We start from the raw sequence: 15173 nt of genomic DNA, 5'->3' as shown, positions 1-15173 counted from the left end.
ACTTCAACCCCAGGGCATCAATGTGGACTTCAACAGCTTCCTCATTTCCCCTTCCCCCACCTCATCCTAGTTTCAAACTTCCAGCTCAGTAACTGTCTCCTTGACTTGTCCGGACTTGTCCTACCTGCCTATCTTCTTTTCCACCTATCCACTCCACCCTCTCCTCCTTGACCTATCACCTTCATCCCCTCCCCCACTCACCCATTGTACTCTATGCTACTCTCTCCCCACCCCCACCCTCCTCTAGCTTATCTCTCCATGCTTCAGGCTCACTGCCTTTACTCCTGATGAAGGGCTTTTGCCCGAAACGTCGATTTCGCTGCTCGTTGGATGCTGCCTGAACTGCTGTGCTCTTCCAGCACCACTAATCCCTCAATTTCTTTAGACATCCAGCATTCCCTATACCTACCAGCCTTTCCTTTCACCCTAACAGCAATATACTTTCTCTGGACTCTCATCATCTCATTTCTGAAGGCTTCCCATTTTCCAGGCGTCTCTTTACCTGTGAACATCTGTGCCCAATCAGCTTTTGAAAGTTCTTGCCTAATCCCACCAAAATTTGCCTTCCTCCAATTTAGAACTTCAACTTTTAGATCTTGTCTATCCTTTTCCATCACTATTTTAACACTAATATAATTATGGTTGCTGGCCCCAAAGTGTTCCCCCACTGACACCTCAGTCACTTGTCCTGCCTTATTTCCCTAGAGTAGGTACATCCACATACTGAATCAGAAAATTTTCTCGTATACGCTTAACAAATTCCTGTCCATTCAAACCCTCAAGCCTATAGCAGTCCCAGTCTATGTTTGGAAATTTAAAATCTCCTACTATAACCAGTCTATTATTCTTACAGATAACTGAGGTCTCCTTACAAATTTGTTTATCAATTTCACTCTGACTATTAGGGAGTCTATAATACAATCCCAATAAGATGATATTCCCTTTCTTATTTCTCAGTTCCACCCAAATAACTTCCCTGGATGTATTTCCAAGAATACCCTCCCTTAGTACAGCTGTAATGCTGTCCCTTATCAAAATTTCCACTCCCCCTGCTCTCTTGCCTCCCTTTCTGGTCTTCCTGTGGCATTTGTGTCCTGGAACATTAAGCTGCCAGTCGTGTCCATCCCTGAGCCACATCTCTGTAATTGCTATGATATCGCAGTCCCATGTTCCTAACCGTGCCCTGAGTTCATCTGTCTTCCCTGTTAGGCCTCTTGCATTGAAATAAATGCAGTTTAATTTATCAGCTCAACCTTGTTCTCAGCTTTGTCCCTGCTTGCCCTGACTGTTTGACTTGCCTTTGTTCTCAGTTGTACCAGTGTCAGATTGAAATCTTTCCTCACTATCTCCCTGGATCCATGCCCCACTCCCTCCTCCCCCCACGCCACAACCTTACTAGTTTAAATCCTATTGAGCAGCTCTAGCAAATTTCCCTGCCAGTATATTAGTCCCCTTCCAATTTAGGTGCAATCCATCCTTCTTGTACATGTCACTTCTACCCCGAAACAGCTTCCAATGTTCCAAAAATGTGAATCCTTCTCCCATGCACCAGCTCCTCTGCCTCATTATAGGAAAGGTATGGAAGCTTTACAGAGGACGCAGAGGAGATTTGCCAGGGTGCTGCCTGGACTGGAGGGCATGTCTTATGAGGAAAGGTTGAGGGAATGAGGGCTTTTCTCATTGGAAGATGAAAGATGACTTTATAGAGGTATACAAACTGTTGAGAACCATAGATAGTGTGAATAGCCAGAACATTTTCCCATGGTGGCAATGTCTATCACATGAGGGCATAATTTTAAAGTAATTAGAGGAAGGTTTGGGGGGATGCCAGAGAGTGGTGGGTGCACAGACTGCACTGCCAGCAGTTGTAGTAGATTCAGATACATTAGGGACATTTAAGTGATTCTTGGATAGGCACATGGAAGTTAGTAAAATAAAGGGTATTAGGTTAGTCTGATCTTAAAGTAGGATAGAAGGTTGGCACAGCATTGAGGACCGAAGGGTCTTGATTGTGCTGTACTGTTCTATGTTCTATGATGAAAGAAAGAAGGTTCATTTACAAGGCATGAGCAGTGATGATTTGCACTCATGTTTTGTGTTCCCAGACATTTATCACAAGAAACTAATTAGCTGACATTGCTACAACATTTGGTCTGCATCGATTGACACTACAATACTAGCTACCACATTCTACACATGTGCAGATAGAGTCAGTGATATCACAGGCCAGTAATATCCTGCCTGGTTAGATGAGGGAATTCCTGAAGTTAAATATTCCAACCATCAAAGTGATTAAAGTGAGCTAAGTAAAAATCTTGGGTTGGATAGAAAATTGGTTACATTTGCTTGCATAGTTACGGCAGTGGCTTGAGGAGAGAATGGTCGCTCGTTCGGTCTCTCAGAATATCATGTCAATACTCTTTAGAATCTATATTAGTAATCTGAATAAAGATGTAAGATAAATGATCCTGCTCATTGGTGACACCAAGATATTTGAGGAAGTTTGGAACTTGTAATTACAATATCCCCCTCAGGTGACTGTCTGTCTGGTGTTTGCACATTCCTCCCTGGATCTGCATGGGTTTCTCCAGGTGCTCCAGTTTCCTACCACAGTACAAAGATGTGCAGGTTATGTGGATTTGCAATGTTAAATTGCCCATAGTATCCACGGATGTGCAGGCAAGGTGGATTAGCCATGGGTAATCCAGCATTACAGTGCTGGAGTAGGGAGTGTGGGTCGGGGTGGAATGGTCTTTGGAGGGTCGATGTGGACTCGATGAACCAAATGGGCTGCTTCTAAACTGTGGGGACTCTATGAGTGGTTTGCAGGTGGACCACACGATGGGGTGAGTCTGAAAGAACTAAAAGTCTAAAATAAGAAAATTGGCTTTATGTTAGGAGACAGAGGGTAGTGGCAGAGGATTGCTTTTCAGACTGGCGACCTGTCACCAGCAGTGTTCCACAGGGATCAGTGCTGGGTACACTTTTGTTTGCCATTTATATATAATATAGATGAATATAGAAGGCATGGTTAGTAAATTTGCAGGTGACACCAAAATTGGTGGTATAGTGCAGAGTGAAGAAGGTTATCTAAGATTACAAAAGGATTTTGATCAATTGGCTTAGTAGGTTGAGGCATGACAGATGGAGTATAATTGGATAAATGTGAGGTATTGCATTTGGTAATACAAATTGGTGATAGTCAGCATGGCTTTGCAAGGGGCAGGCCATGCCTCACAAGCCTTATTGAATTCTTTGAGGATGTGACAAAACACATGGATGAAGGTATAGCAGTGGATATTGTGTACATGGAAAACTGTAGTTTGATTTGAGATAGTCAGCATGTCTTTCTGTGGATTAGTGGTGCTGGAAGAGCACAGCAGTTCAGGCGGCATCCAACGAGCAGGTCATGCCTCACAAACCTTATTGAATTCTTTGAGGATATGATAAAGGTAGAGCAGTGGATATGGTGTACATGGATTTTAGCAAGGCGTTTGATAAGGTTCCCCATGGTAGACTCATTCAGAAAATAAGGATGACCTTAATGAGGTTTATAAAATCATGAGGAGCATAGATAAGATGAATGACAAGGGTCTTTTTCCTAGGGTGGGGACGTTCAAAACTAGGGAACATACTTTTAAGATGAGAGGAGCAAGATTTGAAAAAGGACTTGAAGGCAACGTTTTTCACAAAAAGTGGTTAATGTGTGGAATGAACTGCCAGAGAAAGTGATGGATGTGGATACAGTTACAATGTTTAATGGATATTTTCATGGAAAGGAAAGGTTTGGAGGGATATGGAAGAAATGGATATGAAAGGGATATGCCATGTGTGGGCAGGTGAACCCAGTTTAGTTTGGGAACAAAGATGGCATGGACTGGTTGGGCTGAAGGGTCTGTTTCAACAAAACCTGAAAGAACTGCAGCTGCTGTAAATCAGAAACAAAAACAGAAGTTACTGGAAAAGCTCTGGCAGCATCTGTGAAGAGAAACCAAAGTTAATGTTTCGACTGATTCTGAGGATGGGTACCGAATCCAAAACGTTAACATTGATTTCTCTTCACTGGTCTGTTTCTATGTTGTATGACTCTGTGACTCTTTAACATACATTGATTTAGCACTTTTAATGTTGGGAAGTATCCAATGGTGTTGCACAGTGGCTCAGTAGTTAGCACTGCGGCCCTGCAGTGCCAGGGACTCTGATTCAATTCCCTTGGGCAGTTATCTTTGTGGAGTTTGCACATTCCCCCCATGTCTGCATGGGTTTCCACAAGGTGTTCTGGTTTCTTCCCATGGTCTAAAGATGTGCAAATTAGGTGGATTGGCTGTGCTAAATTGCCCCATAGTGCAGGTATGTGTAGATTAGGTGCTGTGTAGTTCGGGTGGATTAGCCATTGGAAATGTTGGGTTACTGAGTGGAATGCTCTTCAGAGGGTTGGTGTGGACTTGTTGGGATGAATGTCCTGTTTCCACACTGTAGAGAATGTTACTTAGGCACTAGTGGATACTGATGAGTCAACAAGAAGAGGATAAGCAAAAATCTTAATCTAATGCTGACATTTAAAGGCCTTAAAGCAGAACAATATAGGTATCTGCTGTTCTCTTCCCGTAATAATCCTTCTGGCAGCTAATAGACTATAACTGATTGCATGATCTTCATGTCAAAACGTTTAACAGTCTAGCACTGGAACATTAGGCCAGTGGGGCTCCAGCAGAAAACCAGCAAACTGAGTATTGTTCCTATGTTGCAAGATATATTTTTTCAAAGAATAAAGCATTCACCCATGTTGAGGAGGCTTTTACTTCTCCTTATACAGCATTGCAAGATGGTATGGTTAGGTTGGGCTAATAATTACAATTATTATAGTTCGTTGCTGCGCATATTGTATCAACAGTGGTGCCTGCAACTCACCTCCATCGGCAACTTGCACTGCAGAGCTATTCATTAGGAAAGTTGTCTGTTTAGCCTACAATGCACTGTTATTAATGTTATTTCTACATTATATGCATAAAACCAAGAAATTTCATTCATCAATTACATATTTCAGTTGCCTACAATTGCGTCCAGCTTCTCATGCATAAAACCAAGAAATTTCATTCATCAATTACATATTTCAGTTGCTTACAATTGCCTCCAGCTTCTCATCACTATGGTGTCATAGGATTTTAACTTGTAATTCCAAAACATATTTTCTAAGAGAAGGCTGATACGGACAAAAATGGCTACAGGTGGCTTTCCGTAGAAAGAGAGTATCATAGAGTGTTACACCAAAAGGTATAAAGCAAATTTCAAACCTTTCTAAACCCTTCAAAAGGAAAGAAGCAAGTCAAAACTGATTGAACTGTGATCTCTGTGACTGCAAAGATAAGAATGGGCTGCTCACTTAGCACTCCCTTGCTTAGCAATTACATGGATAGCTCAGTTGGCTGGATGGGTGGTTTGCAAATGCAGAGTTGAATTCAATTAGCTTCATTGTCATATGTACTCAAATGAGTACAGTGAAAAGTTAACAGCAACATCTTAGATACTAAGATACTTAGGTACAGATACTTAAGATCAAATTCGTAGAAAACGAAAACATTAGAAAAATAGTCCAGCATTATGGGTGATAGGAATGAATTAGAAAAACAAAGAAATAAAAGGTTCAGAATATCAGTGTTTCTGACCCCATCCATGCCAGCACCTACCCTCAAGAGAGACCTCCACCTGTGCTGCACCCACCAATGTTGAAGTCGCCCCACAGTGACACTAACAGTGTGGATTTAATTCCTGATACTGGCTGAGGTTACTGTGGAGGACAGAGTTAGATAGGTTCTTGACTGGGAATGGAATCAAGTATTATGGGGAGAAGGCAGAATAATTGGGGTTGAGAAGTATATCAGCTCTGATTGAGTGGCAAAGTAGACCTGATGGGCTGAATGGCCTAATTATGCTTCTTGGTCTTCTGGTTTTATGCAGGTCCCTCTTTCTCAATCTCTCCTGTCGCCTGAGGTGACCCTCAGGTTAAACCTCTGCTAGTCGTCTCCCTCTAATGAGAGAGCAGCTCTATGGTCTGCTAAGATAATGGTGACTTTACTACTGCTAGACAAAATAATTCTTTGCACTATTACTTTTCCTCAACCTGTGGCAGGTCAAACAGAATAATAAGGAAGTGCACTTTCAATATTACTATAGTGTAGAATGCTGTGTACATTCCTTAATGTTGAACTCTAACCCTCCTCCCAAAATATTTATATTGACACTTTCTTACTTGCAAGGTTTTGCTACCAGATTTGCTCAGAATAGCTCGAAACATCCACCATCTGCCTTTTCAACCAACATTCCACGATTTTTTTTACTGCAATAATTGAACACAGGAATGTATTGCTTTTACAAGCAGGTGAAAGGTATCATCTTCAAAGGAGCCTCCAACCTAAAGCATGTTATCTTTCACCTTCTCTCATTTTACTGATTTTCTTCTTTCTAGATCTTGCCTGGGCATGTTATATCCTTAAATTCAACACTTCGATTTACCACCAGTAAATATTTCTTCCAACCTATAAGATGTTTTCTCTTTAACATTAGTATTTCCCCAACTGTCTACTTCTAGTACCTTGAGGTATTTTCCACTGCTACCATGAATGTACTTGTTAGGGATTGCTTAGGCAGTTTTTTTCTTTTGTCCTCCTATCAGCTGAATCCATAAATTAAAATGCCTTTTTTTTTGTTTAAATAGTTATTTTCCATCAATGCTCATTTGTCCTTACTTTGCCTTGATCCTACCTAGTGATTATTGGTAAATAATAAATGACTGCAGAACCAAAGTCTCCAATCCTTTGATCATGTTAGACAGATCAATCACAGAGTCAATGGGCTGAATCTTGCATTTTTTTGGATAAGTCTGATTTACTTTGTGATTTTTGGAGGGTTTGTGGTTTGGCTTCAGGTTCCACACAGAACTAGTGTCAAAACTGAACAAGCTGAACTGTGAGTTACAGGGAAAAGACAGAAACTTAGTAGATATTTGAATGCTTCAAATTGAAACATTGGTCTGTGGTCCCTCCAGTTAAAAAAAAAGCTGCAGTATTTCTCAAGTCAAAAGAAAATACTCTAAAAATGTCAAAGATAAAGAAAATTGATTCCACCTAGAAAGCACTTACCTGAGGAAATTAGCAAAGGAATTCAACAAGCGACTTCAGGAATTAGATGTGATGGAACAAATCTTCGTCGTTGTCTCAAATCCATTACTTCAAGTAGGTCATTGGCTACCAAATTCCATCAGCTTCGCGAGTGTGGTGTTGGAAAAGCACAGCTGGTCAGGCAGCATCTGAGGAGCAGGAGAATCGACATTTCACGCGTAAGCCCTTCATTAGGAATGACATGATTCCTGATGAAAGGCTTATGCCTGAAACATTGATTCTTTTGCTGCATGGATGCCGCCTGACTGGCTGTGCTTTTCCAACACCACACTCTCAACCCAAATTCTATCAGGTATTTGATTTGCAATCTGATGGCGTCATATAGCAATAATTACTCTGCAAGTTGATGTTGAGCTGCAACTTACACCAAAGGGTAGTGATTTTTGGAAATTCATAAACAGAGACACAAATTCTATCATACTGCGCTTTTAAAGGGAGAGCTTTATACTTCTCATACCTCTGTGAGACAGTGTACTCTCAACAAATTAAGATAACCCAGTCCAAGTTTCATGGCACCCTCACAGGTACTCATTTGGTGGACTGTATGTGACCAACAATCTCAAACTACTACTCAGACTTCAAGGCACTTGCAGATAATGTGTCTCACTGAGGCTTCGCAAGTAAAGGACAAAAATCAATATTTATACATACTTGATTTTACATTTATATAAAATTAAAAATAAACTGTTTCTTCTATATTTCTTTAGTGCAGATTCTAGGTGATATTTAAATTTAAAAAGTGCTTAGTTAGACAGTTTGGAGACCACTGCTGCAGAATATCTATGGAAGAGCCATATTCTTAAATAACAAGAAGGTTTACTTCATGGGATAATTAGGGAGCTAGTAAGATACATCTGTTCCCTCTCAAAGTCGGTTAAAACCCCTTATAGTTGTGAGTGTGTTGCTGGAAAAGCACAGCAGGTCAGGCAGTATCCGAGGAGCGGGAAATTTGACGTTTCAGGCCTGATGAAGGGCTCCAGCCCAAAACGTTAATTTTCCTGCTCCTCAGATAATGCCTACCCGCTGTGTTTTCCAGCAACACACTCTTAACTTTGATCTCCAGCATCCGTAGATGTCACTGTCTCCTAAAACCCTTTACGTTCAACTCAACTGTATGTAACGTCAGCAGAATGAGAAGAACCAATTAACCCCTTCAAATTCACTAACTTACTCAAGATGCCGTTTGACTTATTATTTTATGCACTTTGTAAGATTACCCTAGCAAGACCCAGAATTGATGTAAAAACACAATAATTATTCTGTTCTTCTGTTTTTAATTTTTTAATCCAATGTACTTACAAAATATTCTCTATTCAGGGGACATGGAGAACAAGCAGCATTTCTTCAGGGCTTGTTCTTACCTGTTTTAATGTGCAGCTGGCAGTAGTTTTCCCTGAGCAGCTGACATTAAGGGGCAGTGGGGAAAGATCCAAGGTCTTTCTGCCAAAGTTAAATTGGGGGTCCGTTCAGTCATCGGACCTTCCTCAAACACATATGAATATAATCTGAGAAGGAGCAAAGAGGATTGATGAGGGCAGAGCGGTAAACGTGATCTATATGGACTTCAGTAAGGCGTTCGACAAGGTTCCCCATGAGAGACTGGTTAGCAAGGTTAGCTCTCATGGAATACAGGGAGAACTAGCCATTTGGATACAGAACTGGCTCAAAGGTACAAAACAGAGGGTGGTGGTGGAGGGTTGTTTTTCGGATTGGAGGCCTGTGCCCAATGGAGTGCTACAAGGATCGGTGCCTGTGACCATTGAGTGCCACAAAGATCGGTGCTGGGTCCACTACTTCTCATCATTTATATAAATGATTTGGATGTGAGCTTAAGAAGTATAGTTAGTAAGTTTGCAGATGACATCAAAATTGGATGCGTAGTGGACAGTGAAGAAGGTTACCTTGGATTACAACGGGATCTTGATCAGATGAGCCAATGGGCTGAGGAGTGGCAGATGGAGTTTAATTTAGATAAATGTGAGGCACTGCATTTTGGAAAACCAAATCAGAGCAGGACTTATACACTTATTGGTAAGATTCTAGGAATGTTGCTGAACAAAGAGACCTCAGAGTGCAGGTTCATAGCTCCTTGAAAGTAGAGTTGCAGGTAGATAGGATAGTGAAGAAAGGGTTTGGTATGGTTTCCTTTGTTGGTCAGAGTATTGAGTACAGGAGTTGGGAGGTCATGTTGCAGCTGTACAGGACATTGGTTAGGCCTATTGGAAAGATGTTGTGAAACTTGAAAGGGTTCAGAAAAGATTTACAAACTGTTGCCAGGGTTGGCGGATTTGAGCTGTAGGGAGATGTTGAATAGGCTAGGGCTGTTTTTCTTGGAGTGTCAGAGACGGGGGGGGGGGGGGTGACCTGATAGAGGTTTATGAATTCATGAGGGGCATCAATAGGATAAATAGACCTCGTGTGGGGGAGTCCAGAACTAGAGGGCATAGATTTATGGTGAGGGGGAAAGATATAAAGGAGACTAAGGGGCATTTTTTTCATGCAGAGGGTGGTGCATGTGTGGAGTGGGCTGCCAGAGGAAGTGCTGGAGGCTAGTACATTTGCAACATTTAAATGGCGTCTGGATGGGTATGTGATTAGGAAGGATTTGGAGGGATATGGGCCAGATGCTGGCAGGTGGGACTAGATTGGGTTGGGATAGCTGGTCGGCATGGACGAGTTGGACCGAAGGGTCTGTTTCCATTCTGTACATCTCTACGACTCTATTGTATAAGTAAGAGATGTCTTTAATTTGTTTGGATAGAGTCAAACTGCATTGTTTGTTTCCTCAATATGCTACTGTATAGAACAGAACTATGTTTGTGACTATGTGTGTATAATATATAAAGACTTTTTTAATGAATAAAGTACATTTTTGAAATTAAAAAACAGCAATTTTCTTTCTTCTTTGCCAGACTTAAGTATTTGTCTTCTGTTTGCTGTCTTTCTTACATGGAATGATTGCAAGAGAAACTAATGCTGACCATTATCTTATATAGTACCTAATTCAGAGTATTGAGCATGGAATTATAATTTTAGTTTCTGAAAAATACGATTATTGTGAAACCTTTGTGAAAATCAATATATTTGACAAGCTAACCGAAAAAAACGTCATATGGTGTATAATGAGGGAGAGTGAGACTCAAATGTAGAGAAGCACAATGTTTTAAAACAGAATTAAAAATAGGAGAGAACAAATATTGAAAAAAATAAGTAAAAAGAGAGTATTGGAACTGGAGAACAGGTCAGCACAAGCTAAGAAAAGAGACTTCACCTCAAGTAATTTTCTTCCCTGTTGCTGATTGAACTGAAGCATTCTAATATTTAAATAAAACAAAGGAGTTCTTCAGTGCTAAAAAAGAATCAGCAGACCTGAATCGTTAACTCTGTTTTCCCTCCACAAATGCTGCCAGACCTGCTGAGATTCTCTAGTACTTTCTATTTGTTTCATTTTAAAAATTTTAAATATGATATATTCTCGTTTGGAAACCATAATAGGCTGGATGGCTGAGAAGAAAATGATTTTGGGCTTTCTGGTTAGAATATCTGTTTTCTCATTGACTAAGAGATCCAAATCGGATGAAGTGCAGCTTGCTTCACGCACAGAAGCAACTGGGTTATTGATGAACATTTTTCAAGAAATAACTATGATTTGTTTTTTTGTTCATTTTGTCAACTTACCTTTATAAACTCCATTTGTGCCTGTGCCATTACTTAAAAAGTGGTATTTATGTTTCCTCTGTTTTAGTTTCACTGACTTCACCACTTGAGGTTCTTTAATTGTCTTTGGAACACTAACCGATTGGCAGTGAAATGGCTCAGTTCAGGCATGCTGTCCTTGAACCAGATGATAGTCATCAGTTATGTTGGAATGGTTCCTGATATTATTTTCCCTCCCTCCATGTAGAGTTTATTTGGTTGTGGTTTTTGCTGCCTCTCCAGTAAAATATCATTCTCACTGCAGGGCCATCAACTATAAATCCAAACTCCCTAGGCTTTAAAACAAATGACCATCTATTCGTTGTATTTTTAACTACAATGTCTTACAGTTGACAAAACAGTCTCATTTACTTTTAAAAGCCCTTGGGGGAATGCAGTTATGTAAACCTTTATGCCGTCCACTTACTCCACGTAAAACACTCCCATAAATAAGGTGGAGTGTAACAATGTATTAAAACAACAGCCTCAGACTTGCACGAACATTTCTTTCAGAGACGGGCCCCTAGCTGCTGTCTGAAGACAAAAGTAAGATCTGTAAATCTTTGCATTGTTTCTATTAAACTCAATTTAGACAATAATGTTAGATTGTGATTGCTCTCCTTTTGTTCAACAAATTATACAGAAAAGTATATAAGACTTCTAGAACAGACGGCACGTTTTGAATTTTTATGAATTGATTTTACTTTCATTATTGCAAAGCATTCAGTTTAACTATAGTCAAATTGTCATGGAATGCACTGTTAAATAGTTATCTAATCATAGATTTTCTGTTTTCCAGTTAACAAATTAATAAAATTTGCATTTAAAAAAAAGCCCTTCAGGAATGAAGTTAAGCCAATCCAGTGAGTCATTTATTTATTTCACATAAAGCATTCCCACAACAGGATTATAAAATGAGAGATAAGGAAGCTATCATTTTATAGTTTGTTATGGGAATATTTTATTTGAAGTAAATAAATGATTCACTGGGTTGGCTTAATTACATTTCTTTGAGTTTTTATCTAAATGCATTTTTTTTATCAATTTGTCAGGGAAAACAAGGAAGTCTCTGAGCAGATCTTCAGGAATTCTCCTTTAAGAGAAGAACCCCTCAACTTTGGTTGTTTGAAAACAAAGGTAAGATCTTAAAACTTTTGAGTTGTATTAGTATAGATTTAAACTTAATCTGTGATCTTGACTTAATCAACAGACCATACAGAAAAGCAAATTTTGCATTGTCAAGTGGTTTTGTTTTCATTTTCTGTGAAGTGTTCATCGTACCTCCATTTGAATTGACATGAGTTTCAAATTTGGTTTTGATGGTGAGATCAAGTAGTAGAGGTTTGTGTTAACTACAAGGTAATTTCAAACATTATAAAACCAATCCTTATCATTGTAATGCCATAACAGAGCCAAGTGGCTATCCATTAAAAACAATTCTTTAAAAAATTGGTAGAGTTTTTAGTGTAACGATAATATTCAGGAACGAAACCTGGACACGTACACAGAATCATAGAGATGTACAGCACAGAAACAGACCCTGCGGTTCAACCCGTTCATGCTGACCAGATATCCTAAACAAACCTAGTCCCACTTGTTAGTACATGGCTCATAACCCTTTAAACCCTTCCTATTCATATGTCCATCCAGATGTCTTTTAAATGTTGCAATTGCACGAGTCTCCACCACTTCTGGCAGCTCATTCCAAGCTCGCACTACCTTTTACGTGAAAAGGTTGCCCCTTAGGTGCCTTTTAAATCTTACCCCTCTCATCCTCAATCTGTGCCCTCTAATTCTGGATTCCCCTATCCCAGGGAAAATACTTTGTCTATTTACCCTGTCCATGTGCCTCTTGATTTTATAAACCTCTATAAGGTCCCTCACCCATCTCCGATGCTCCAGGGAAAACAGCACCAGGCTATTCAGCCTTTCCCTGTAGCTCAAATCCTCCAACCAGGCCAACATCCTTGTAAATCTTTTCTGAACCTTTTCAAGTTTCACAACATTCTTCCTATTGCAAGGAGATCAGAATTGCATGCAGTACTTCAAAGGTGGCTGAACTAATGTCCTGTACAGCCACAACATGACCTCCTATACTCAATGCTCTGACCAATAAAGGAAAGCATACCAAAAACATTAATCCAAATTCAACTCCATCTGTCACTCCTTGGCTATTGGCCCATCTGATCAAGATCCCATTGTTCTCTGAGGTATCCTTCTTCACTGTCCACTATACCTCCAATTTCGGTGTCATCTGCAAACTTACTAACAATACCTCTTGTGTTCAGATTCAAATCATTTATACAAATGACGAAATGCAGTGGACCCAGTTGTTGTAGTATACCAGTGGTCTTGACCAGTAAAATTGTACAGGTTTATTTAACAGTTAAAATATTACTCATTGTAAGTATATGTTCAATTTCAAAAAGTGTCATTATTTCGTTGGACATTCAGGTACGTTTGAACTCTTAGATACATTTATGGATTGCAACACTCAAGAATGTGGCTCACCACCTCCTCCAAAGCAGTTGAGATGAGCAATATTGTTGGCTTTGTCTTCAAAGCCCCAACTCATAGCTCTAGGAAATTTTATACCCCATGCCCATTCAAGCTATATATGAAGAGGCAAAAGTAATAGTAGTGTTCATGGATTCCAGTGCTCAGAAGTGGCCAAAATGTTAAAATGTATATTTGCCTCAGGTCAGTATGGAAACAAGCCATTCAGCCTGATCAGTCCATGTTGGTATAGGATTTTCATGCAAGCAAATACTCCTAATTAAATTTACCCGCTCTGTTACCTCTTGCAGTTATTTAATTTAGTTTAATTAATCTATCCAACTAAATCCTGAAGATCCACAGCAACATACTTGAATATTAAGTGCCCTCTGAAATTTCATAACAAACCAACCATTCAATTGTTTTTAACTTGGTGGCTCATCAACACCTTTTCAAAGGAAATTAGGAATGTGTAATAAATGCTAACCTGACCTGAAATCTTTATGTCTTGTGAAACAATAAAAAGTCCTGATCATTGGATTTGATTTTGCTTTAGATACATACTAGAATTGAGTTCTGTAGCCTCATAACTTTCTGTGTGAAAAAATTCTCTCATCTCTCTATTATAAATCTCTTATTTTTATTCTTCTTCCTATGGCGCTTCAACAACCAAAACCAATCTAGTTCCAGGCACCCTGTCCCAGTAAAGAAAACATCACAGATTTACAAGACTGTCTTCTCACTTCTATATCCTTATTGCATATATCATGGTAATGAAACCTGACCCTATTGTAAAACTTTACTATACTTCCTGTACTGTTCTTTCACTACAATAAGTTTTAATAGATTTTGTTAAAAAAAGAACAGTAATTTTATTCTATCACATTATGCTGGCATTGATCTCCATCTCCCACATTTTACCCCACCACTGCCTTGCCCCCATCTAATTGTATCCATTTGCAATATATTTTGGTATTCGAAGAAATAATAGAATCAAATTGTCCTATTTTCAGTTAGTGTTTTGTTGAGTGAGTTACATAGCTCCCAGTTTGCCATTGCTTGCAGCAATTTTTCATATGCAATCTTCTCTCTTCACTACATTCATTATCCAAATGGGCGCTTTGGTGCTTTTTATTTAAATTTGTGCAACAGAAAGCATGGAAGTGTTCCCTACTGCGGGGACCTTGACATTCTAGCCACTGACACCATATTTGCCATACAATTGGATGCTACTGCAAAGCAAGAACTACCTGTCATTTAGTGTTATAAAGTCAGCGCTGTACAGCATGTAAACAGACCCTTCAGTCCAACTTGCTCGTGCCGATCAGATATTCCAAATAAATCGAGTCTCGTTTGCCAGAATTTGGCTCATATCCCTCTAACCCCTTCCTACTCATAAACACAAAATTCATATTTCAAAATGTTGTAATTGTACCAGACTCCACCAGGCGATGGCCAGAGGCACTCAGATGGGCCCCAGCTATGCCTGTCTCTTTGTTGGCTACGTCAAACAGTCTGTCTTCAGTACCTACACAGGCACTGTGCCCCAACTCTTCTACCATTACGTCATTGACTACATCAGTGCAGCATCCTGCGCCCAGGCTAAACTGGAGCAGTTCATCGACTTTGTCCACAACTTTGACTCTGCCGTCAAATTCACTTGGTCCATCTCCACACCTCTGTCCCCTTTCTTGATCTCTCCATTTCGATCTCCGGCAACAGTCTCCAGATGGATGTTTATTACAAACCCACAGACTCACACCTACCTGGATTAGACCTCCTTGCACCAGTATCCTTCAAGAA

The 15173-nt window shown here is 39.8% G+C and overlaps 1 protein-coding gene across 5 annotated transcripts in view; it reads left to right on the top strand.

Moving 5' to 3' along the window:
* The first annotated feature begins 2826 nt into the window (after window positions 1–2826).
* The window catches only part of hyal6 (hyaluronoglucosaminidase 6), a 46772-nt gene continuing 34425 nt past the window's right edge, over window positions 2827–15173 (top strand). For 2 of the 5 annotated variants that reach the window (XM_072552666.1, XM_072552664.1), the window contains exons 1-2: window positions 11358–11420; window positions 11927–12011. Coding sequence is in view for 1 of the 5 variants with exons in the window: in XM_072552663.1 (XP_072408764.1) it covers window positions 2842–2846; window positions 11927–12011 (90 nt within the window). In the remaining 4 variants the exon portion in view is untranslated. Of the gene's footprint in view, window positions 2847–11357; window positions 11421–11926; window positions 12012–15173 lie in introns of those variants that run through there. The other 3 variants (XM_072552663.1, XM_072552665.1, XM_072552667.1) reach the window with 3 other exon arrangements.

The sequence above is a fragment of the Chiloscyllium punctatum genome, chromosome 32 (assembly GCF_047496795.1).
Source record: "Chiloscyllium punctatum isolate Juve2018m chromosome 32, sChiPun1.3, whole genome shotgun sequence".
Lineage (NCBI taxonomy): Eukaryota > Metazoa > Chordata > Chondrichthyes > Orectolobiformes > Hemiscylliidae > Chiloscyllium > Chiloscyllium punctatum.
Note: the sequence above shows the minus strand (reverse complement) of the source record. Positions and strands in the feature narration are given on the sequence as shown.